This window comes from Gallinula chloropus (assembly GCF_964237585.1).
Source record: "Gallinula chloropus genome assembly, chromosome: 24".
Lineage (NCBI taxonomy): Eukaryota > Metazoa > Chordata > Aves > Gruiformes > Rallidae > Gallinula > Gallinula chloropus.
The window spans coordinates 4695205-4721280 of NC_140109.1; the positions used below are offsets into that span (position 1 = coordinate 4695205).

The following is a 26076-nucleotide window of genomic DNA, read 5'->3' on the forward strand; positions in this document are numbered from 1 at the left end:
GGGAAAGCACAAAACTTCATGGGCTGGGTGATTCCTTCTGCAAGTTGAGTTAGTTTAGATCCAGTGGTTTTCTAATCCCACTGTTTAAAATCCTCCCCCCTGGCTCCTCTATCCCCTCACACACGAGAGCTGTGCACCAATCCTGCCCCATTAATCCCTCTTTTGCCACAATGGATGCTTTTCTCCCCCTCTCCCAAGTCCACCCGCTCTTGCAGAGCTGCCAGCTCACTGGATCATATAGAAATTGTAGTTTTCTTTGCAAGTTAAAATGAAATTCCCAAATTCTCTAGATGCAGAGAAAGTTTAAAGCCATTCAGATGGATTCAAAAGAAGCAGGCTGTGACTGTCAGCTGCCAAAAACACACTTATCCTGGGGAAGTACTTGGGATGTGAGTCACCCCATGGCTCTGGATGAGCTTGGAGGTGTCACCTCTCCCAGGGAGATTTCACCCCTCTGGCAGCGATGCTGCATTTCATTTCTCCTGCCTACATCGCCTCGACTTATCCCGCTGCACAATGGACATGACTAATAGCTTAACTATTAGTTCTTGGGTAATCCAATTTCATCACGTGGGTTGTGTTTCCTCAAATCGTTTAAGGGGATTAGTCCTTTCTGGGGTCTTCCTACCCCACTCCACCTCCCTCATAGCAGAATTCCTTGAGCCAGATTTAGGGATGCTTGGCATGTCGAAGCGCTAATTCTCCTCCGTGTTTATCCTCCTGCTTAGTGCAAAGGGAATCTGTGCTGTGAAACTGCTCAAACTTGCCTTTCCCTCTACCACAGCTCTTATTTTGCATCTAAAAACCATCACCCATGCTCATGGCCTTTACAGCTTTACACCTCCCCATGCAATTCCTTTGAGGTTTGTGGGGGAAAAAAAGATGCCCAGAGGTGAATGGAGACAAGAAACCCTTCATCAGCATCAGAAATCTGCTGCCAGGGGGATCTTGGATCATTGAGGCTCACTTTTTAGGCTCTACTGGTCTGAATTTTGGCACGTCTTCACATTGGTGTGAGGCACAACTCCTTCTCTGGCAGGTTCCTCAGCCAGTCCTGCCAGAAGAGTTAATTATTCAGGGTTGAACTGCATCTAGATCAAATGATTCAAGTCGGGATTATCAGCTGGGATCGCTGTGCTGGGAGGTGTTCATCCCAGGTGAAAGATAGGTTGAGTCCTAACTATGTGGGAATGTACTTGAATAAGATGCCAAGGGCAGCAAGTTCTGGGTAAGCCAACATGGGCTCCCACTGGCTGAACCATGAGTAACCCAGGGATCTGGCAGTTCATAAGGAGGAATAATAAATGTGATACTGGGACACGTGTTCTCATCGTGCTAATGCAAATATATAGGCAGCATACAGGTGGAGTCCCCAGTGACTAGTGATAGGACAAGAGGAAATGGTCTCAAAGACATGGACCTGTTGGAGCACCTCCAGAGGAGGCCTCAAAAATGATCCAAGAGCTGGAGCACCTCTCCTATGAAAACAGGCTGAGAGAGTTGGACTTTTTCAGCCTGGAGAAGGCTCCAGGGGGACCTTATAGTGGCCTTCCAGTCCCTGAAAGGTGCTGAAAGCTGGGGAAGAACTGTTCCTGAGGGCATGGAGCATTAGAATGAGGGGTAACAGTTTTAAACTGGAAAAGAGGAGATTTAGATTGGATGTTATGAAAAAGTTCTTCAATATGAGGGTGCCAGATCACTTATGCTCAAGTCACTATTCTTGGCTGAGCCTCTTCAATCCCCTTAGAACACCCTGGGAACAACACTGGTCTTCTCAGCCACACCAGGAGGAAATAATCAAACATGGTGACGTACTGGTACAGCAGGCTGACCCATAAGAGCTTTGTGATTATCTGTTGACTTCTGTATAAACCAGCAAGAACCAGCACTTAAAAAAAAAAAAGAAAGAAAAAGAAGTCTCCAAAAGAAAAAGCCATTAAGTCCTTAATTACACACTTCAGTAGTAAAGCAGAGCTGAGCAATAAGCACTGCTCAATGCTTTACAGAGAAATGGCCTTCTACTAATCCAGAGCCAACAGCTTGTCTTCTTCCTTTGCTTTAATATTTGCCAACAGCTTCCAGACAGTTTGCATAGGAACGGAAACCCAGGGGTAGAAACCCAGTTAGTCCATGATCTGACACTGGATGAGACCAGAATCCCTTTTGGCTCTTTCTGGGGTGGGTTTTGCAAGGCTAGGTGCTATCTGCACCAGCAACAATGCCAGGACAACTTCACATCAGCCAGAGAAGTGGCTCCAGATGCATGGAGCATCCTCACTGCAGCTACCAAAGTCACCCAGGTTTGGGGAAGGTCAGGTGACCCTTCTAAGAAACTGCCCCCAGCTTGGCTCGTGCCAGCTTTGCCCTTGCTTTCCCCTAGATTTATTGCTTCCCATGGAACACAGGTGGACTTCCCAGCTGAGGAAGCCTGTGCAACGTTTGCCCAAGCCCAGCAGGAGACCCACAAGCCAACAGCCTACGTATGGCAGGGTGAGGTAGTTCTCCAATTGTCAGTGTCAATGTGTGCTGGGGAAATTACTGGGACGTGTTCTTGTGGGAGGAGAGGGACCCAAGGGGTCTATTTTGGGATGCCAACGTTCACAGGGTTTTCTTATCCTCATGTTATGTGTGTTGGCCTACACTTCCAAGCTATCCTGACAGAGATGTTTCCAAGGATGCTGCTTGGGGGATTAGGCAGATGAACAATAATAACTGATGCCGCCTGCAAACATCCCATCACCACTGGTTTATGGGAGCAGAGATGGTGATAGTAGATGCTAACAGCTTCATCCTATATTTAAACCCTCCTCTAACCCCTGAAAAGTGCAATAAAAGGAGGAAAGAGGGAATCAAGAAGTGAAAGTCTTCAGCAAAGCACCCACAGGGTTGAGGTGGGTGCAACCCGCCCCGTCCTGGGTCCTTCTTGATCATCGTTCCCACCTTGCTTGTCCCTGGCCATGTTCCCCACCCTCTCTGGCATGAAAGCAGAAGAACATCAAGTGGAGCTAAAGGCCTCTTAAACCAATGTCCTTCCCAACTTGGAAGGGGATTCATTACTTATAGTGCAGAAACATAAAAGCTGAGCATATTTCAAGCTGTCTGAAGCGACTTCAAGGCAACTCCACCTCTCTTTTTTTTAACAAAACACATTGAGATGTCTCTGAATCGAGTGGCAGGAGGAAACTTTCCTTTTCTTCCAAAAAAAGAGAATAGAGGCATTGAGTGAGAGAAAATACCCCCCCTCCCAGGATCCAGGTTGGGATCACCAAGGAATGCCCTTCCCTGTGAGATGCTGGTGTAACCCTTCAACAGGCTCTTTCCTGGTGTCGTGTGGAGGTTACAGCAGTATGAGAGGTGAAGGAGGCATCACCCCTACTTCACAAGTACAAGCACACATGGCCGTGTCCTTCAGAGGCAGCAGGAGAGGTGGTGCTGAGTGCTTGGTGCCTTTTTCTTTTGCCTCCTTCTCCCATTTTTTACATTTTCAATTTAGTCACAGCATCCCTAATTTCCTTAGATCTGAAGCCACCTCGTGAGGCTGGAAGGGAACGATATAGAAGAAAGATGAGGGTGGAGGGGGGGGGGAAAACCCCACCAGTAATCTTGTAAAAGTCAGTTTTGAAAAATCAATTTTCTTGTGTGACAAGATTTGCTTAAGGCTTTTCGTTCTGTGAAATCAGCCCATCATCCTGCGGGAGCGCATGAAGGAAGTGGCAAGTGTGGTTTGGAATAACTCAGATTAAAGACTGCTAAATTAGGCTGGGGAAGCTGCCACCTCTCCTTGCAGAGGGAGAGGAGATCTGGCTAGATGAGCCAATGATGCCCCCCCCTCCCAGTCACCTTCCCAGTCGCCAGGAACCTGTCTTGAAGGAGAGGTGACCAACGGGGCTGGGAAAACACAACCCTCAGAGGTCTTTGCTAATGCTCAGAGCTTGGGGTGTGGAGCTGGCAGGAAGCAAGAGGCTTTGGAGACAGGTTTACTCTAATGTCAGGAGACTGCAAACACCTTGTGAGGATGCTGAGTCCTCCCCAACAGGATGGGAGGACAACCACAACCACGGGTGCACCTCCTGAAACATGCCCGCAAAGCCCCTCCGCCCTCCTCCTCTACTGGAGAGGCTCCACCCAACACCGCTGTTTGGGGTGGTTTGTTTGGTACCTTCAGTCACTTCTACTTCAGGGAGCTCAAGAATCACAGGATCATCTTGGTTGGAAGGGACCCTTTAGATCATCAAGTCACCCGAGCTGTCAATCACTACTGAACCCTGTTCCTCAGCACCACATCTGACAGTCTTTTAGGTCCCTCCAGGGATGGAGACTCCACTGCTTCCTGTGGCATCCTGGTTCAATGCCTAACAACCCTCTCTGGGATCAAGTTTTTTCCTAATATCCCATTGAAAACAGAGTACTAAGTGCTTTCCACCTCCTTTCCAGTCACCAGCTTCTCCATTCTCTCTTAATTAGTTCGAGCTACCTCCAAACATCTCCCACCCACTTGTTCCCATCACCCTGACAAGCTGGGGAAGCGGGAAGCCAAACCTCCTCATCCTCACACCTCCACTAAGGAAGGGTGGCTCTTCCAACCTCATCTTCCTGGCCTCACCTGAAGCTGCATGCCTCAACAGAGGCTCCCTGCCTTAGCAGAGCTCCCCCCCATCTTCCCCTCCCCTCCTGCCACCCAGCCACGCTCCGCTTGCTGTCAGAGGGAGCTGGCAGATGGGGCTGACACATCACAAAGGAGATCTGAAGAATTCATTTCCCATTAAAGGAGGGGTTTTTTTTCCCCCTTTCCCTGGCTTTCATTTTCACTTCAGAGCAAAGGTCCAGTTGTCTGGGAAGAAGCTACAAAGACAAACCCAGGCAGGAAAACAGAGATAGTCAGGAAAAATGTTACAGTGACGATAACTTGAGCCCTCTGTGTGCTTTGCATTCATTTCAGCTCCTGCTTTAGCTGTGTTTTGCTGTGTCTATAAATTAGATTTATTCCGTTGCCGCTGTGAAGCGCCTGAGGGCCCCTTCCCAGCTCCGGCTTCTCCTGCCTCCCTTGCTGAGTTTGGCTGTGGGGGGGCAATGGGAGAGGTGACAGCCCTGCTGAGGGATGGCATATGGACTCACAGCGTCCTGCCGCTGGACAGACGGCAGCCTCGGCCCTCGAAAGAGGAGGGAGCAGATGGAAGCGTCGCCGCTCTGCGGGCAGCGAGGAGGAAGGGAGCAAGAGCAGGGACAGGTTGCACATGGGTGTAAACGAGTAGTTTCTCCAAGCTGGGCTGAAGGAGGAGAATGATTTGTTGGGGGGGGGCAGGTGGTGTGTGGAGGAGAAGGTCCTAAGCATGCTCTAACTAGAGCAACCTGCTTCCACCTGAAGATGCTGAGATGAATCATAGAATCATAGAATCATAGAATGGTCTGGGTTGGAAGGGACCCCAAGGACCATAGAGCTCCAACCCCCCTGCCACAGGCAGGGACACCAACCTCCAGGCCTGGAGCTACAAGATGCCTCTTGCCTGGATCAGATGTCACCCCTGCATCATCTCTCTGCAGCCTCCTGGGTAGGAGGGACCCCTGAGGCTCTGCAGGACTGTGTGAGGCTGTCCCACATGCCCTTGGAGTCTCCACCAGAGATATCCAGGTATTTTTCCCCTGACAGACATGGGGGAGTGTGCCCATGTGCCAGCAAACTCCACACCTCACCTCCAGTTCTGTTTTGAACATTTGGCAGTCCCTTTTAAATATTACCAGAGCCATGCTTCTCATTTAATAAGAGCTTAATATTGCAGATTAATTAACTAATATTTTGGCAGGGGAGCAAAAAAAAAACCCCTGTGCCAATTCGGTGGTGGGCTGAGTTTTTGGAAGCTCTGGGGGATGTTCACTTTTATTCTGGGCAGAAGAAAGCCAGCAACATTCCAAACACACCAAGTCCCAGGAGACATTTGTCTAAAGCCACCTGAATTTCATATTAAAATATATTCAGGTTTTACAGTGCCAAGAAGAAGGAAAACGGCCAGTGCTGGGGCTTGGCTGCAGGCAGTGCCAGGCATGCCTGGTACATGGATCGTTAGCCACTTCTCCAGCAAATGTTGCCAATGAAATGTGTTGCCCCTGAATCTCTGCATCAGCTTCCCAATAATCCCTCCCGGCCTTTACAGCCTATGGATCCACCAGAGTATTCTCCAGTAGCTAAATGGAAGAGGTGAGGGCAACTTTGGTGTCGTGGAAGAGAGTTAAACTTCCAACACGGCTTCTGTTGGCCTTCTAGCCTGGAACAGAGATGTTTTGCACATCCAGAAGCCCAGCTGACTGAGTGAAGGAGCTAGCTGGAAAGGAGACATCTGCTCCCAGTGCCCCAGGGTCCTAGGGAACCTGCTTTGGCAGGGGGGCTGGACTCGATGATCTCTTGAGGTCCCTTCCAACCCCTATGATTCTGTCAATCTGTGACATTCTCATTCTGCTGAATGGTCCTGGCAGCAGGAAGCCATTCCCATGACTCTCCCTTCCCTACAACCTGAATTCCTTGGCTCTCCGGATGAAGGATGTGGCTTCATCACGGCCAGCTGAAATGGGATGCATCCATCTATCAGCCCAGATGTCCTCTCAGCCTGGACATGGGAGCTGACTGCAGTCACTTGAATCCAGCTTCAGGGACACTCCTCTGGCATGGGGTCCCCATCCGAACAGGTCAGACCCTTGCAGAGGGAGCATGAGGAATTTGGGACAGGAATCCCCAGGTACCACACACAGACCCAATGACTCGTTGACCTGCACTCTGGTTTCCTTCCCTGCTATAACCACATGCCGAGGCCAGGAGCTGCCTCTTCTCTCCTGCCTTGAGGATCTGTTTTGGGGGAGTTGGGTCCACGAGTGATAGGCTGTTGATGGATGTGCTTCCAGCAGCCAGCCAGCCAGCCACGTTTGCTGGGGCAGTGAAGGTCCAACGATTCCCCCTGACCATCTGCTCATCCTCCATTCCCCGTCTCGTCACGCTCCTGGCTTTGCTTCTCTTCCACCCGTTGTCACCCAGCAGCATGTGCCCTTATCGACTGGCTCTTTGCCGTGCAGGGAAGCAATGCCAAGCCACGAGGGAGCTGCTTTGAGCATCTGAGCAAACTCTAGAGCTGTGGCAGAGCTGTTTCCAGCAGGACACGGGGCACATGCTCTCAGAGAACTTGACTTCTCCATGGCAGCCTGAAGCATCTCATGAATAAGTCTGGTAAGATGCCAGCAGGTCCCAGAACTGCGCAGCGGAGACCCAAACTAAAAAGAGAAGCAATGCTCTGTGGAGTTGGAACTTCTCCTCTGGGTTTGTTAAAACAAAATGTGGGAATGTGTCTCCATGGAACAACCGCCTCCGAGATGGTGCAGTGTGAGACGGGCAGGCCAAGGCACAGCTGATGTGTGTCCTTATTTCCTCCTTCTCTTCCCAGAGCTCCTTGATATCAGGTGCAATTTTTCCATATCTATCTGAACCCCCAACAAACCCACCACTTTCTCCTCCAAGTCCAGCAACCAAAATACTCCCCATGTGGGGGCACACCATTCAGACCTTGGAGACAGCAGATTGGCTCTTCATCCACATGCCTCCATGAGCCTGGGTGGGAGATGCCCACCATGCATCCCACCCAGTGCCTGTGGAGCAGGCTGGAGGAAGGAACCTGGTGCTGGATCTCTTCCCTGTTTTGTTGCCCCTTCACCACAGTAACAAGTCACATCTTTTTGTTTTCCCCTGAGCAAAGGCAAGACACAGTCTCCCATTGTGGCAGTCGAGCCTCAGAGCCTTTAAAGGAAACCTCTTTAAGAAGCAGTTGAGTTTGGATTAATATTTGATGAGCGACAGCACGCCGTTGGTTCGAAGATAAATCAGTGTTTACAAAACAAGAAGGTCTTTTCTAGAGACTGGAGCCCACTGAGCAAGTGAACAAACAAGCAACACTCCTACTGCAAGCCGAGCTACGTGGTGTGTTGGTGATGCTGGTGGGGCTGAGGACACAGGGATGCCCTGTGATGTGGGAAGACGGTATGGCTCAAGCCCTGACCAAGCTGCTTGATGAAGATCTTCACCAATATTGGGGCAGGTGGCACCTTTGGCTTAAGCCCAGCAGGGGCACAAAATGCAACCCCCCCTTTCTCTACCTGCAGCACCACGTGGCTGTTAAATCAATGCTTCCTGGCTCGTCCTGACCTCAGCTTCTGCTGCAGCATCAGTTGCCATGTCCCCCACAACCAAAGATAGCAGCGCTTGTTGTTCCCAACTACCATGCTCAATGCCAGAGCCAGGCACCTTGCAGCAACTGGGATGCAATGACTCCCTTTCCATCTATGTCTGTTTGTCTGTCCGTCAGCCCAGCACCCTTACTTTGGAAGTGTGACTGTCCTCAACACTGCAGCTCATGCTGGAGGCTCCAAATCCTCCCCCCTCACCCTCCCCAGCTGCAAAGATAACGTTATTTGCAAAGGCCTCTGCTAGCCTTGGGGGCGAGAGCGCTGTATCAATGCGCCAGAGTGAGATATGTATTATTGCCCTGCCTGTACCAACTCCCCATCGCTCTGCAGAAATAATCAGCATCCGAGGAGCCCAAAAGGCTGAGGGACTCTGCCTCCTGCAATATTAAACTTTCTCATTTTCTTCTGCCACTTTAAAGATTCTCTTTCTTACCGCGAGTGATAAATAATAACAGCAAAAAAAACCCCCCACAACAAAACCACCAACCCAACCAAGCCCGAAACCAAACACACCCCACGGACACACGACAGACATCAAAAGCCAGGAGAAGATTGGCAAATAGAGAGATGTGAAGTGAGCAAAGAGGAGGCCTGGTTGTGAGTCGGTTCACGTAGCCCCAGCTTCTGTTGCTTTCCATTAATTTTACCCGCCATCACAGGCGGCAGAACAACAGCGACAGCTAATTACTCTTTCCCTTTCACTTTCCTGCCCGTGTGCTTGCAGCAAAAAAAAAAAAAAAAGTCAGTAAATTCCCCAAATCCCTCCCCTACCTCCCCATTCCTGAATTGCCCACTGATGGGAAGCGTTACTAGAGGCAGACGACGCGCTGCAATTTGCCCACACGTATGCTGGCTGCCCGGTGGAGCCGTTCACTGCTGCTGCTCCTCCTCCAGCCTGGCACGGCGGCTACGTGATGCTCTGCCTGCAAATGAGCTGGCAGAGACAGGCAGCAGCTCGAGGAGAGGAAGGGGCAGCTCTCCACCCACCATTGTTAGGACAGCAAGGAGCCTCTTTGGGCATCAGGAGCATCTGTGGATGGGGACAGTGGTAGCCCAGGTTCCTCTGAGCTTTCCTCAAGTGTAAGATGCTGAACTGGTGGTGTGGTGGTTTGGTGGGCTGAGCAGCAAGGGGGACACAATTCCAGGCAGAGATGGGATACACCCAAGGCAGATGGGGTCCAAGACCCTGCAGAAGCCGCCCTGATTTCATCAAAAGCATATTCTCTGTGTAGGAGGAGGGTGGGTAGGGGCAGAGATTTTTCCCTCCTGGGAAACTGTGGTGAATTTAATTTCAACCCACCCTATTGAAGAGAGAGAAGGGGGTCTGGGTGGGCTTAAACCCCTGCGTCCATAGGACCACAGGGTTGGCTTAGCAGTTTCTCGCTGAAGAGATGCTTTCCAGCTGAGCATCTTGGGGTGAGATGCTCAACCTTGCTTGCTTTACCCAGCCAGAAAAACCTGGGATGCAAAACTTCTCAGTGCCTTGCAGATTCAAGCAAGGTGACAGCTCGCTCGTGTATTCGAAGCAGCGATGGCCCTGTGGAGCTGGCTGTGGATTTATGCCCAGAACAGGGGATTTATATTGTTTAGACATTTTCCCTTTGTGTTCAGAGCTGTTTACTGACAAACATATTGGGAGGTATTAAAAATAAATGTCGGCTGAAGACCAAGATCTGGTATCTCTGTCTGAGGATGCAGGAAGCCATTGCAGATATATTAGAGTGGTTCTCTCCCCGGGGAGGTAAAAAAACTACCATATTTTCTCTCTCTCCTGTTTGTTTTTAAGGCAAAGTAAGTTCATTTCCACCAGTGATGAGGTCCCTGGGGATGAAACTGAGCTCATGTTCTCCCTTTCCAAACCTCCAAGTATCTCAGTCCTGGGGTTTTATAAGACCAACCTTCCCTCCGAGTCACTGCTGAGGTGCAGGAGGCTCCATACTTGGATGTCCTGCTCCAGGGGACTCCAAGCCGAAACATCTGCTGCCTTTACATGGTTAGTGAGGAGTTTTGGGATCTTTTGGAAGGGAAGCAAACCCTCCCTAATCAATCAGAGGCATTAAGTGGAAGGAAACCCTGCCGAGTGCTGCCGAACCCTGTTTGCTTGTCACAGTGGTAGGGAGGACGCCTTGTGTGATGTTAGCACATTAAGGGAACTTCAGAAACAAGAAACCCAGAGTGCTCCAATTTTCACATGTCTATTTTTTTTACCCTCCCCCCAAAAAAACCCCACCCCTTTATATAAGAAAGTGTAACTTGAAAAAAAACTATAAGCTTTGATGGCAAAGCCCACGATGGAACACATTGTGAGGCACTTTGCAGCCATCCAGATGCTCAGGTGAGAGGAAGGATGACAAGACATGTGGCCTTGGGATGGGTGAGAAGGGAAGAAGAGAGCTGCAGGCAGCGTTTGTGGCTACAAGGGGCAGCAAAATCCCTGTGCTAACGAGACAAAGCATGGCTGGTCCATCTGGATTTGGTGAAGAAAAGCAACCCTAGATTGTTTTGGCCAGAGATAACCAGAGGGTGAAAACCCTCAAGAGGAAGGAGAAAAGCCAGATGGGAGCCTTCGAGGTTGCTCAGTGCACAGGGGATCAGCTTGGGGGGTGGTCAGGGATGACGTGAAAGCTCCTATTGCTTGGGACCAGTCCAGACACTCCCTCTTTGGAGCAGAAATGTTACCAGGCTCTCACCACTGTCTGGTTCCTCAGCCAAGGGCGGTTCAGCCCGCCTTCACCTGTACCGAAATCAATCACACCATAAGACCCACGTGGGATGTTGCCCCAGATCCTTGCCCAGATTGTCACGCACTTCGCTTGCCTCCTAACTGTAAATATGAAAACAGGGCTATTTGTATCTTTGACATTAATTGACTTCTCAAATTAATAACTCTTCTGTGTAACTAGGAACGCAATTATTGCTTTGTTGTGCTGATAGCAGATATCCAGCCGGAAGGAATCGTTCCTACCAGCAAACTCGATTGTACTAATTAAGCTGTACGAGCCTAACAGGAGGCGGGTCATGGTAACCTGTCCCCGGAGGTGCCTCCTCTGTTATTATCGACTGACGCTGTTGCAAAAACAGAGCTGATTGCAGGCTTGTAACGCTGAGGCAGGAGTGATGAGCGGCTGATTGCGGCGCTGGGACGGGGCTGTACCTGCCTGCTGCAAAATGTCTCTCCGCGGCGGCTCAGACACGGGCCGAGCTGGAGCCCAGAGGCTGAGCATCCTCTCCCAAAGGGTGATGACAACCCACCCTGCTTTCCACAGCCCTGCTTTTGTCAAGGATAGACTAGAGAAACCTTTGAGAGAGGTAGTGTTTCCTAACAGCCCTCATTACCCATACCCAAGAGCCCGTGGCCATCTGCGCTCACCTTCTGCAGTGAACAAGACTGACTGAGACGCGCAGCTGGGGTTAGAGAGGTTTGTGGCGGTTGCTTAAGGGTTACACAGAGACAGCAATGGAGTTGTATTGTGTAAATCATAAAAGAGTACAAAAAAACCCAGGAATTTTCCCATAATAGACTTTTTACTCGGCGTGCTTTTGCTCATTATGTCCCCAAACAGATGGCTCTGCCAGCTCGGTGCCAGGCCTCTTAATCCACTCCAAAGCGCCAATGAATCTGACCGAGGACTTGCTGCATGCAGCAAAACGTAGCAGACGAGGAGGCAGTTGGAGCCTCTCGACACGTAACATCATCATCAAGGCAAGAGCAGCGTCAGGGAGCCATTGGTGTGGGGATGCTGGGAAGAGGATTGCGCTGCAGCAGGTCTCTGCTGCTCTGCAGGGATCGGGGGCTCTGCCTGGCTCTGGTCATTACATCCCAGGGCAGATTGGATGAGGCTCTGGGCAACCTGATCGACTGGAGGGTGACCCTGCTCATGGCAGGGGGTTAGAACTAAATGATCTTTGAGGTCCCTTCCAACCCAAACCAGCCTTTCATTCAACGACACCCCAGCTGGAGGACTGCAGAGGCCATAGGGATGAGCTAGAATAACCACTATGCAGTTGGTGAACATGGAAGCAAGCAGAACGGCCACTGGAAACCACAGCTGGAGCTGCAGAACGCTCTTGGGTCACAGTGAGGAAGGTGAGAAGCTCTCAGCAGCAGGGGCTGGAGTGACATGCATAGTGCCAGCGCGGGGGGCGGCTGCCTTACCTGTACTGGGTGACAGCAGGGTTGGCCTTGGCGGAGCAGTGAAACTTCACAGTGTTATCCTCTAGGACTGGCTGTGGCTCCACGGACAAGTTCACCAGGGGTGGGTCTGCCAAGAGATAGAAAGAAGCCCATGAGCGACCCAAAGACATGGTACAGCATCCCCTTGCCCTCTGCCCGCCAGGCTCTTTGGTCTGGGAAGCAAAATTCACTCATTAGAAAACACAGCAGAAGCCCCAAGACCCCTTGGAGCTGTGATATAATGTTTCAGGGCCTTGCAAAACAAGCTCACGGCCTGGGTCTTGTCATGGGGGGCTTGGGTAAGCAAGACAGGGAGGGGAGCCACCCTGTCTTGGCTCTACACCGTTGGATGCAGCGTGTCACTTCGGAAGCGTTAACGCTGGCTCCGGCTCCTGCAGGAGGAAATCAGCTCGCCGGCTTTGAAAAGCTCCCGTTTAACAGCGCGCTGGGTAATGATGATCTTTTGTCTATGTGCTAACTGGGAAGTGGCATTTCTGCTCTTTCATCAGCTTAATCGTCTCTGCTGAGTCCTTATTGGTGTCATGGGCCTTGCGGTTCTTCCGACCGGCGCTTGGTTTCTCCTCTCCCTTTCGCACAATAAGCGTTGGCAAACGAGAGTAGGAGAGGAGGATGGAAGTAAGAGAGAGAAAGCTGTGATATGGAGATGGGGAGTAAGAATACCCAGCGCTCTTTTAGTTTTTACTGATGCCTGAGAGGGGGCTGTCAGCCCTCCAGGTCTAGGTTTGAAGGAGCATAGGATGGTCTGGGTTGGAAGGGACCCCAAGGATCAGAGAGTTCCAACCCCCCTGCCACAGGCAGGGACACCAACCTCCAGGCCTGGAGCTACACAAGGTTGCCCAGGGCCCCATCCAACCTGGCCTTGAACACCCCAAGGGACGGGGCACCCACCCCCTCCCTGGGCAGCCTGTTCCAGCCCCTCACCACTCTCTCTGTAAAAAACTTCCCCCTAATATTCAATTTAAACCTTCCTTCCTTTATTTTTAATCCATTCCCCCTTGTCCTGCCATTGTCTATCCTTTTAAAAAGCTGATTCCCCTCCTGTTTCTCTGCTCCCTTCAGGGACAGGAAGGCTGCAATGAGGTCCCCCCACAGCCTTCTCTTCTCTAGGCTGAACAAGCCCAGTTCCCTCAGCCTCTCTTCGTAGGGGAGCTGCTCCAGCCCTCTGATCACCTCTGTGGCTCCTCATTTGATGGCAAAAGTGGAAAGAAGTGGCCTTGTGGAGAGGTCTTCTGGGTGCCTCAAGAACTGGGGATGGTGGAGAGGAGCTCACTGATTCGGCTAAGGGGCTCACCTGCCCTTAGCGTGGGAGTCTGGTGCAGCCCATGCAAAAATACATCCTAAAATAGGATGTGCCATGCGTTCACCTCTACCTGCCACCTCTCTCCTCCTCCTAAGCATCTCAGCAGCATGGGGAAAGCTACAGTCAGGTGGCTGCCCTCCTGCTTGGCACCCAAGCTCTGCTGACCTGAAGCTGGTTGGCACCCAGCCTGGGGGAAACCTCACGAAGAGTAGAGGAAGGGTGGGCTCTGGCAGAGTGTTACTCCAGCCTGTCTTTGGTATAACGGGGTCGGGATGGTCCCTTGCAGGAAGGGATGAAGATGGCACCTCCGTGGTGACCTTGGCTGGATGGGAGAAGGAAAAAAGAGCAGCTTGCCATTGGCATGCTGCAGTTCCTCCTCCTCCTCTTCCACCACGTCCCCACCTCATTAGGCCCCGTGCTATTTACCCAGCCAGAGCCCCGCTTTGTTGCGAGCAAAGCCACCTGCCTTCTTGATGGGAAATTATGACGGGGAAATTATAGGTATTTTCAATTTACCCTAATCTCATTTTAAAATGTGCAATTCAAATGACAATAAAGATGGGTGCAGTTGGGAATATAAATGAGCTTCCCTCCCATAACAGCCCAGAGATATACAGTGGGCTCCTAATTCATTTGCAGGCATCCTGACACATCCCTATTGTTATACAACAACAGCTAATCACCTTCCTTTGTTAAGTATGAATCACGCTTCTCTTTAGTAGCTTTCCCATTGTTTGATGGTTTAGGAGCTGTGCCTGCGGTTTTCCAGAGGAGCCTCTTTGTATTCAAATGAGCTCTGCTCCCTCCTGCACTCAAAATAAAATAAATAAAATAAAATTATATATATATATATATAAAAGGAGATTAAAAAAGGGGAAAAAAAGGAAATTAAAGTCTTTGATCTTGCCTTTCTCAAATGGGATCGGGCTTTCTAATATCGCCGGAGCTTCCCCACGAGGTGTTGGGTGCCATGGAGAGCGCGGGCTTCGGCATGTGAGGGTGGTTTTGGGGTATTTTAAAAGAAAAAAGAAAAGCCCAACAAAACAAACTGGCAAATTGTAAGTCGTTACAATTATAATTCCTGCCTGGCTTCTGGTAATTAATCTGAATGATGGAATGGGATAGAGCCAGCCCACGGGGAAGAGAGCGCGTGTGCGAGCGCTTGCACACCCAGGCACCTGTCTTCCTGTGAGCTCACTCATGCTGAGGGCTGGGTACCACTCCTTGCCAGGCATGTGGTGAGCGAGGCACCCAAGCAGACCCCTCAGCTCCCAGGATTTTAAATCAGGGAAATGATCACTGGGCTCCAGGGCTGAGCTCCACCGGGCATCGCAGTGGCTCCTGGGGATGCACTAGACCCTCTCCAGACTCCCAGACAAGCTCTTCCAAACCTCTCTCCTGAACCCCAAAGCAACCTGAGGGCCAAATGAGCAGGAGTGAGGAGCTGGAAGCAAAGATGCCTCTTCAGCTCCCTGCTTTCACACTCTCCAAAAGAAGGCAATAAAAACACCCAGGTGCTACGTGGATAAACGCAACACGGAGACCCTCCACGCTTTGCTCAGCACCCTGCTCCACAGACCCTCCTCTTCCATCCTTCTACTCCCAGCTCCTGCCAAAAATACAGCCCAATCCCTTCTTGCTTCCCCCCCAAATAAATAAATTAATACACAAAAATATTAAATAATAATAAAAAAGGTGTAAAAAGGAGCAACCACACACGTGCACACAAAGACTCGGAGCAAATGGCTTTGGATAAGCAATAACCCTGCTCCTCCCCACGCCGGCACGCTGGCTGCGTGTTTCCATAGAGCCACTGGGCTCTGGCAGTATAAATAGTTTATGGCATATCAAACTATTAAACATGATTTTAATCCCACTTGTGATGTTCGGCGCATAACTCACAGGAGGCTGACTTTGATGTGGCTGGTGGAACGGAAATCACATTGAACAGATGTTCCAGCTGGAGCTGCTGAGTGTTTCCATTACAGACCCTGCTCTAGGTGGGGGTTGAGGGTTTTTTTTTTTGCAGCTCCTTTCTTCCCAACTTCCCCCCCCCACCTTCCATTTTTCCTTTTTCTAAAAAAATTTTTGGGAAGGGGAGGGTTTTATGACTCAGCTGCTTCTTTGCTGCTAAGATGGTCTGGCAGAGCCCACGTGAGATTGATGGGAGCCCAACATCAACTTTGCATGACCTGCGAAGAGGACAAGCCCTCCCACTACGTGCACAACCCTAGAGGAAATAACCCCCATCCTTTGCTGAGTGGGAACATTTTTGATGCTCTTTTGAGTTGCAAAAGCAAAGGAAAGCAAGGAGGAGTGATTTACCCAGCTGCTGCTTCCTGGGAGGGATTATTTTGGGTTCCCTGGGATCATTTTGCAAGGCTGCCTCTTTGGGACCGTGCAGCAATGTCAGCAGAGATGGACAGGCAGGTGGTGCTGGGCTGGGGAAAGCTCATCGGTTTATCTCCTTATCCTTGTGGAAACCAGTTCTTTTACCCTCCTGCCATCACCACCAAAGTGCTGCATCTCTGTTAGATGTTGGAAGAAGATCCAGGTTGGGAGGGAAACCTAACGGACTGGATTAAAGCTGGTTCTTGCATCTGGGACAACCTCAGCCCCACCCATGAGCTGGTCCATCCCTCTTGGTATTTTCCTATCCCTCCATCACCCATCCAGCACTGGGAAATTGATATCCTCATTAGAGCCCATTAAGAACAACACACTTTTAATAGCTGGATGGGATATTATTATTATTACTTTCACAGCACGGAGTATTTAATGGCTTGGAGTGGAAATTGGTGTACTTTATTGGGTCTCTTTCTCTTTCTGAAACAGATTCCATCAGGCTCAGGGATTCAGCTCACGTCTCCGGCCCCGCACTGTACAGCGCAGTGTAATGATGTCTCAGGCTTTACGTTGTTGGTAAGAACGCGTGTGCATCTCCAGCTATTGTAACTGTTTGCTGGCTGTGAAATAACCCATGCTATTATCTCATTTTATCTGGCCAGTTCTGTCAGGACATGCTATCCAGCGACCCAAGAGCCTGTTAATCTTCCGGCAGCGAAAGCTGGGAGTCTTAAATGGGGAATTTTCTGCTGTGCTTGAGTTTGTTCAGCCAGTTTTAATTGGACTCTGGGAAGCAGCTGGCATGCTAATATCCAACACCCTGCATTTGCAAATTGTTGGTAAATACAGCTGCAGGAATTGCGTGTGGAAATGAAGCCCGGCTGGAGGGAGGTCAGGATGAGCCTGAGAGCAACAGCTATATCGGAGGGGAGGAGGGAAGAGATCTCTGAAACCTGAATTTTTTTGAGGAAGGAAGATTTTGCTTTGTGGATTTATGGTAAAGGGTAAACGGTATATGGCTCCTGCCCCCATCAGATGGTGACTGCTGCTAGCTGTATTTCAGGGGAGGGAGACTTCCCTCCTAACAGCACCTCCTTAGGTGCCTAACATGCTGTCTCACTGGAGAACAACATGAAACACTTACTGTTGGACAGCCTGTAAGACTGGAAACGTGTGCTTCTGTACTGGAAACCTTAACTGGACTCCTCTCTGCTATTGGCCATGTCCAGAGATGCTGCTTGCCCAAACCATTTTGGTCCCAGAGGTGTCAGGGCATGCTGTTGGACCATGCACAATGCACACCAGTCACCCAGAACACGGCAGCTTGTGCTGCTTTTATTCCAAACCCTGGGTATGAGATGGAAAAGCAGGGAAACAGCCTCTCCCCAGGGGGGTTCGTGTCTGTTTGGTACCCCAGGGAGTTCAAGGGAGATGAGATCTCATCTCCTTCCCTTCACCTTAGTAATGCATCAGTAAATCCCAGTAAAGGGAAACCCCAAGACCCTGGCACCCTGCTCCTGACTGGAATCAGAGGGGCGGGGGAGGCTTAGGATCCCTCAGTACTCAGTGCTAACTCAGCCCACCCTGTACTCACGCTGGATATCGATGGTGACAGAGGTCTCCTTCCCACTGGGAATGGCTTTGTTGGTGGCGCGGCAGACGATGCTCTCCCCATTCTCGATGTCGGAGGGGGCGATGAAAAGGGTGCTCATGATACTCTCCCTCTTGCCATCACGGAGAAGCGTCTGTGGAGGAGAAAACAGAGATGAGAAAAGGCAGTTTCCTACCCAAGAGTCATACCAGGCTCTGCACACATGCAGCTGTGCCTCACTTATCCAAGTCTCTCAGGGAAGCACTAAGATCTTCTGACTGGAATCTGCCCAGGAAGCTCAGGGGAATCACACCAACAGATTTCACTTAACTCCCACCTCTTCCCCTCCAGCCCTTCTGTGCCTACTAGACCTGGGAATCCCAGCTTGGGTGATATACACATCACCCACCGGCCCTGGAAAGAAGGAGCCGGGGGACAGATCGGGCAACTGGCTTCTTGAACCTGCTGTCACCTTCTGCACCTTTCCCAGGCTTGGGTGAGGGCCTGATCCTGGCCATGGTAAAACATCATCCCATCAGCTCACCTCATGCTGGTGATCACTGTGGTGGACACCTGAGGACGCTGGAGATACCTGCAGAGGCTCTCAAGATTTGGATGCTTTGCAGTCTTTAAATCATTCTCCAGGCTTTCATCTCCAGTTTATCAACATCCTCTGGGGACCAGGAATGCCAGAAACACAGCTCTGCCCAGCCAGTGCTATAGCAGCGGGGACTGCCCATGGATATACCCATCCCATAACTATGTATTTTTAACCCTGCAGGGCAGTTTTTCTCTCCAAGTCTTGTAAACCTTCAAATTTCCCCCTCAGAGTGTAAGCCAGATGCTTTACTGAGTTAGAAGCATATGGCAGCAGGATTAATGCCCTCACCACCCCCACACAGCGTTCGTGCATGTGGGTCTGTGCCTAAGGGCGATGCTGTGACCTCATCACCACAATCAGGACCAAGACCTGATTACCAGGGACCTCACCCATAGTCCTTAATTTCCCTGATGAACCTCATCTGCTGACTCTACCTGTGGGCCCAGGAGCTGTATTTAAGCTCTGTCTCTAACTTAAGCCCAGCTTTAGGTGTGGTGATGTGCTTTGGGCTTCCTGGCTTATCTTTGGGGCTGCTATGGACTTTCTGGAGATACCCTGCAGGATCCTGTCATGGATTTTCCAACAGGGATCAGAGTAAGTGTGGGGAATGATTTTTAAAGGCAGCCTCTAAAGGGAAAGGCTTCTCAGACCCTAAAAATCAAAGCCCCCATCCAAAAACTGGGGAGGAGGGGAAGATGCAGAACAGGACTCCAGACTGTCCCTGACAGTTCCTTCCAATGCTGTGGAAATCTCAGTACTGAGATGGAGCTGTGGCCTGAAAAGTCCTGTTCTGGATGAGTTTTTTGTTGGGAATATTTCAAAGTAAAATGAAAGGAAGGGTGGTCTTCCTCCCCTGCTCCCCACTATTTATGGGTCTGAAAGGGAAAGGACTGAAATGTTGGCTCCCCAGGGCCGGGTCTGAGCAGCAGAGGGGAAGGTTTGGGATGACTGGACCAAGTTATAAACAACTGCATGTCAACAGCCTGGATTTTAATTAATTCCACTTGATTGGCAGGAGGAAGAGGTCAGTTCTCTCTGCCTTTAATTAGTGCAGCTCCTTGGATTGCAGGCAGGGAGATGGGGTGATTTTCCCCCCTCTGATCGCACCCGCCAGCTTCAGCTGAAGTGTGGGGGTTGCTCTGCAGGGCGATGGGGAGGAGGAAGGTTCTACTCCTCTGGGTTTTTTTCCAGCCAGAATGAGCCAGGGTGGAGGCTTCACAGTGGTAGCAGAGGGTGAAATGTTTATTAAAAGATCTTCAGGAGCTTGAGAGGAACGCCTTTGACTCCGACTTTGAAGCCTGCTTGCATTACAAATGGCTGCAAACTGACCCGTTTTACGTCTCAGATTTTTGTTCTTCTGAAATTTTCAGTAGAAATGTCAAGTGTTGCTGAATCTTCAGCACTTAACCAGACATCAGGCGTCTATAATCAGGGAGAACATGTGGGTACCCATTCCAAGGAAGGCTGGTGATTGCTCTTTGATGTTTTCCTTTATGACCCAATAAAGGCTTTCCGTTTTAAATTAAAAAATGCCAACAACCCTGACAATTTTTCATGGCAAAACTGCACTTGGAGGAGGGGACATATGTCACCACGACCATCCTTTGATCTAGCAGTTCTGCACCAGCCAAGGCTAGGTCAGTGCTGGCTGTATGCAGTATTAGCACCACACCTAGGTGGGTATTTTTGGGGGAGAAGTGGGCAATTGTAGGCTGTGAGGGGGTAGGAAGTGCCAGCCAAATTTTGAGGGTGGTTTGGAGTTTCTCATTTGCATCCTCCTGGTTTCCTCCCAGCCTTGTAGGGGGTGATGGAGGGTGAAAGTCTCAGCGTGGGGCGTGGGAAGAGCGGTGTTGGGTCAGGTCCACCTGGGAAGAGCACAGCCTTGGTCCCCCAGCCCCATCCTGTCTCACCTTGGAGTAGGTGGCTCCATTGATGACTTCTCCTTTCCGCATCCAGATGATGGAGGCTGCTGGCTTGGCGTTGTCTGCGTGGCAGGTCAAGTTGAGGGGGTCTCCTGCTCTCAGGCTGATGATGGGCCCCCCCATAATGATAGGATCGTCTGGAGGAACTGCAAGGAAAGGGCACAGAGGAGCCAATGTCACTTGTTAGCATTAAACCAGCCTTCCTGGTGTTACCTGTGGGGTTTGGACTGGGACCTCTGCAACTGGCTTTGGCAGCATGCAACCTCATCTCACCAGCTCAGAGCTGGCTTGGCTTTGGCTGCTTGAGAACCTGTGGTCCAGACACAAACCAAGGGCCAGGTGGTCACCCGAGCTTTGCATGAAGGATCAAACCCAAGGTGGAGGAATCCACCATGGGCTGCTGAGTACACAGAAGCACCTCTGGCCTGAGACATCCCTGAGCTGCAGACTAGGAGGATGGGTGTCTTTCTTCTATTCCTGCCCAGATGACTGTACACAGCTGCTGCTGGACACAGGCTACAGGGCCTGGAGAGGCTTTGGTCTAAGTCCCATTCCTCTGGCTGCACATCAGAAGGTGGGTGAGGTGGTTTGGAGGAGGACAGCAGGGGAGCTGGGTTTGTACCGTTACCTATTGCACCCGGGGGAGGGTGTGTGTATGTAAAACAGCTTATTATGGGCATCCAAAGCAAGGTTTCCAGCTGCCTGCCTTTGAAGAAGGCTCTCTTGCCAGCCCTCCATTGTGGAGGGATGGAGGAACCCCTGAGCACTCCCTTGCTCTGCTTTGATTTCCCTGTCGCTTCCACTCAGCGTCTCTGCTGCTGTCTCACCACACAAAAGGTTGCAGAACTCTCTTTGGGTCCGACTCCCTCTCGCCACGGTGAGTCTTTTAAGCGCCTTCCCTCTGTGAGAGCAGATTTTGCCGGGGGTATCAAGGAGACATTTAAGATCTCAGTCTTCCTTTGAAATCCCCTCAGCCTGACAGCTGGTGTGAGGCCGCATCCTCGTTCCGGGCCGCGGCTTCGCCGGTGTCGCACAGCCCCTGGGCAGCTCCTGTGTTGGGAAGTGCTTCATGCCAGAGATGAAGAGGGATGGAAAGAGTGGAAACAGGGCATGGTCTCCTCTCTTTTGTGACTTGCTTTTGAAGCCTGGCATCTCTCAACAGGCCCAGCATGGCAAGAGATCAGCGCCGCTTCCCCCTCCCCACGCCGGTTGAACCGCGCAAAGTCAAAGTTGGGCAAAGACCTCTCTGAAAGAACATCTCCCCAGCTGCCCCCAGGGTTTTAGTTGGCTGAGGAATACTTAAAAACTCCTTGCTGGCTCCTCCAGGGCTGAATTCAGGAGATGGAGAGGGATTACGTTCACTGACAGCTCAAAGGTGGCTGCCCGCGTCGGCACAGGATTTGTAGGCGAGGCAGATGTGCTGGTTGCACACAAGGCTGGGCACATACACATCTGCCAAACGCTGTGAGTAATGGGATTTTTCAGCTCAGTGGGTGGAACCCAGGGACTGGGGGAAGAAAAGCTTTTCTACATGGATTCAAAATGTACAGTTGTTTTTTTTTTTTCCAAGCTACAAGAGTGAAAATAAAACCCAACCCCAAACTCAACCCAAAAGTGGAAAATCTGTGGTTCAGGTTAGTTGAAATGCATCAGCTGCTGAAATATGAAAATGCAGGAAAATTCCACTTCATTCTGATCTTCTTTAACTATTAAGGAGGTGTTTCTTCTGACTTCTTGAAAAACAACCCTTTCATCAGATGAGTTTATACTGTTTAAAAAAAACCCAACCACCCTGCTATTTTTCAATAGCTCTTTTCCCCTCACTGAAGCTATTAATTGAATTTGACCTCAGCTTGTAAAATATTGGCAATTCATCTTGTGGAACATGGGGAAAAAAAAACAACCCACAAGCCTTTCTCTGAACAGCATCTTGGAATTAAATGAGGGGGACTTTTACGGTGGGGTGGTTAATATTCCTGACTGGTGGTGTGTCCCACTGGCTGACTTCTGAAGGCTTGCTTAATTTTTTTTCTTTGAGGCTACTGGTTTAACATCACCCCTCAAAGCAGACCTGCCTGTCAGTGTATCACAGGACAGGGAACAACCTCATGCATGGAAGCACTTGTCTTCTCCATGCTAGAAAACCTTGTTTTCTAACCTCCTGGCTTGCTCCTGTTTCTCTCTCTTGGATTAGCAGCAAAATTTGGGGAGCTGCTTAAGGAGATGAGGGGAAAAAGAGAGAGACCAAGAGAGAGAGAGAGAATGGGTCCTGTTTACATCTTCCCAAGTAAGTGGTTATCATCCTCTAGTTATTCATGTAGCCATGAATTATTGATGGTCTCCAGGCTCACTAACCAGGGGTTCTGGCTGGGGAGGAGAGGGCCTAATGAATAGGAATCATGATGTCTCTCAACAGCTCTAACTTCTGCAAAATGAAGGGTGGATGTATTCCTTCGCTGCTCAAAACTCCAGCCTGGGAGAGGAGGAGGAGGAGGAAGAGAAGAGAAGAATGAAAGATAAAAAGGGGAGAAGAAGAAAGTGAGAAGCCAGTAGCACAGAGCCATGATCCATTATTCATCCGCTGAGTTCCCAGGATTGGATGTTATTATAAGGCACCACTAAAGAAGCCGGTCTCCTAATTTTTAATCACGTAGATGTGGAAGTGCTGGCCCTTCTGATTAATTCAGGGATATAAATAGGAAGAGTTGTTTGGGGCTGGGTGTGGGGGTTTACTCCTGACAGCAAAGAAAGTGGAGTTAACCTTCATGTGCCTGGAGTGTTTAAAAAAAGAATGAAAGGGCTGCAGTAACCTAGCACAGGGTGTTGTGATGGCTCAAACCCAGACTAGGAACAAGCCAGAGATGGAGGCATCCAGCTGCTGATGGAGTGGGGAGCCCTGGCGGATTACCACCAAAGGCCACTGCACAAGGTCTCCTGCTCTTCACAGCACACTCAGGATGCCATCTGAGGACTGTTCTTGTCTTTGCTGCAGAAAAAACCTCCTGAACAAACCTTGACAAGCTTCTCCAGGCTTTCTGGCAAAACATAGTTCACTGAAACATTTGTTTGAACCGGCCTTGGATGGACATGACTCTGATCTCCATAGCTGTGGGCTGCTTGGAGGAGTGAGGACAGCTTGGGGGTTCTCTGCCCCGTGCCCTTCAGGAAACGATGTTTCACAGCACATCAGCATAAAGAAATACAAATAAATGAGTGCTGCTCTTGGGCTGGGTGTTCAGCATCTGCTTAAATTAGTTGACTAGTTGGAGGCTTTTCCTGCACACCGTCCTGCCCCACAAGACTTCACCGTACAGTTAATCAACAAGACTGAACAGAATTATTCAGCGCTGAACTAATACCCCAGGCTAAGGCTGCAGCTCTGGCTAAGAAATAACAGAGATGTCTCTAAATGCTCCTGTCAGCTGGACAGTGTCGTGGGGAGCAGACAGAACCTCGATTATTAGTGAGATTTATTGAGATTAACTCCAGGCAGGAGTCTGCACCTGGAAGTGGAGAAAGTGAAAAGCCCTCCAGCCACCAGCACTTCTTCCTAATTAACACTGCTGCTGCTTGTTGCTGGGGCTGGTGCCTCTTTGCTGATGGGTTTGTGTAACAAGGCCCCTCTTTTTGGGATGGCTTTAAGAGATTCAACCCCAAATGCTCACCGGTGGGGAAAGGCCACCCAGCTGCTAGGCTGGAGAGGCAGAGAGGTGGCAGCCCTCAAGCATTGCTCCGAGCCATGTTATCTGCAAGTCGTGTTCAGCTGATGTGAGGCTCAGCACAAGTGTCCCCTGAGGAATGAGATCCCTTGGGTAAGGCATTGCTGACGGATCGCTCATCTTACCTCCGGGGTCTGCAGTGCTCTGGGTTCATCCCACGTGTGTGTCAAGGCAATAATAGAATCACAGAAGGCTCTGGGTTGGAAGGGATCTCCAAGATCATCTAGTTCCAACCCCTTGCCATGGGCAGGGACACCCTCACTAGACCAGGCTACACAAAGCCCCATCCAACCAGGCTGTGAACACACCCTCTCTGGGCACCCTGTGCCACAGCCTCACCATCCTCAGAGTGAAGAATTTCTTCCTAATGTCTAACCTAACCCTGCCCTTGTTCAGCTTGAAGCCATTGCCCCTTGTCCTGTCACTGCAGTCCCTGGTGAGCAGCCCCTCTCCCACTTTCCCGTCGGATCCAAATGATGCTCTTGGTGATCACAAAGCACTGCAAGCTATTGGGAGGTGAGTCCTAGCCCTAAAGCTGAGTCTAAGCACAGACCAAAAGCATCTCCACCCCTCTGCAGTGGTTTCTTAACAATACTTGGTGGGGCAGCTGCCTTCTAGCATGCAGCCTCTTGGTGAGGCTCCCCACTCCCTGAAGATGACCAGCAGAGGTATGTTTGCTCCATGTATTTTGTTTGCACAGTAAGGAAAGTGAGGGGTGACCTGGAGGGGCTCAGCTGACCCTCTCACACAGCAAAGACAGACCTGGAAGCCGTGCTGTGGTGTGGTGAAGCCATTTGTGTATTCAGCCGCCGCATCGCGGGCTTGTCAGAGGTACGTTTGCCTCCTGTAGACAAGTCAAGCTTGCCAGGGCATCACGCCACGCTTGCTCTGGGTGACTGCCCCAGATGCTGCCCTGGTCTGCATACAGCTGCTTGTCATGCAGAAGCTTCTGCAACACAAACCCTGTGAAGAGTGTCTTCCTTTGTAAATCCCAGCTCTGCTCCACGCTGGGCCATTCTGACACCGTGTTCGCTGGCTGGCAAGGTGCTGGTGAAAGGAGCAGGTTTTGGCCTGCAGCCTCTGTCATCTTCTTGTTTCTCCAGGAAGCTCCATCCTTCATCTCCAGCTGCTCCATCCTCCCAAAAAAAACCCCAAGAGCAGCACCTGCCCTCTCTAAGGGGCCAACATAGACTGGCAAGGTGTGACTTTGACAATAAGCTCGGTGTTAATAATGTTCAGTAAAATGAGGAGTTAATTAGCTGCCATATCATTTCCATGCTCCACTTGGGACTGTCAGGTAGTCTTCTCTGTCTGCAGGAACTGCCTCCTCTTTGTGGCTCACGTGGCAGCCTTGGGGCTGGTTTACAGAGGCCAGCTCTTCAAGATGCTCTGGAGATCTTGGGGTAGGTTGGCCACTCATGGATGTTGATCTCTGGGATAAGAAAGCACAGGGAAAGGTAGTGGAGCTGCTCGGAGGAGAGTGGCTTTCCTACCAGGTGAGATCAGGTGAGCCTGGCTGCTTCCATTTGGCCAAACGAATGCTGGGAGATTGTGATAATGACAGAACTGGGAGGGGGGAGGTTGAGAGAAAACAATGGGAAAAAAGCAGAATCTGGCCACTGGGGAAGAGAGAAGGTTCTCTGTTTACTCAAGTACCTAGGATGCCTTCCTGAGAGGGGGAAAAGGGGTTAGAGAATGAAACCACTTTCAGGATGGAGCTTGCTACACCAGGGAAGAGAATCCCCTTCTAGAGGCTGCATTTCTGGCAGCAGTTTTCCAGCAGACTGCCTGGGGTGTCGAGGTATCATCACGCCTGAAGGCTACGAATTGTGAGGACCTAAACCGCTGCCGAGCAGCTCACAGCTCCCTGAACGTTTAGCTTCTCATTTATCAGGACTTTTACACATTTAGGATTCAGGTTTCCAGCAGCTCTTTGGAGCAAGGAAGGGTATAAACAGGCTCTCAGGTTTTTGTCCAACAGTTAAAGGCTGAGATCTTGCCGTGTCCACGGGCTGGCACTGGAGACTTAACAGAAAGTCCATGGGGCTTGGTGACCTGGAGGAAACCTGACCTGCAATCACATCTTGCCCTCAACCACCTCATCCTCTCCCCTTCCTGATGTGATCAGGATTGCAAACCCTTGGCAGATGAGGAGCTTTTGGCAGGTAAAGGGGGGGAAAAA

General features: G+C 50.5%; 1 protein-coding gene across 1 annotated transcript in view; it reads right to left on the bottom strand.

The window, feature by feature from the left end:
- The window catches only part of KIRREL3 (kirre like nephrin family adhesion molecule 3), a gene marked incomplete at both ends in the record, with an annotated part of 316724 nt that overhangs the window by 28479 nt on the left and 262169 nt on the right, over positions 1–26076 (bottom strand). Inside the window, 3 exons of the mRNA XM_084274997.1 lie at positions 12377–12482; positions 17656–17806; positions 20164–20321. Of these exons, the coding sequence (XP_084131123.1) occupies positions 12377–12482; positions 17656–17806; positions 20164–20321 (415 nt within the window). The remainder of the gene's footprint in view (positions 1–12376; positions 12483–17655; positions 17807–20163; positions 20322–26076) is intronic.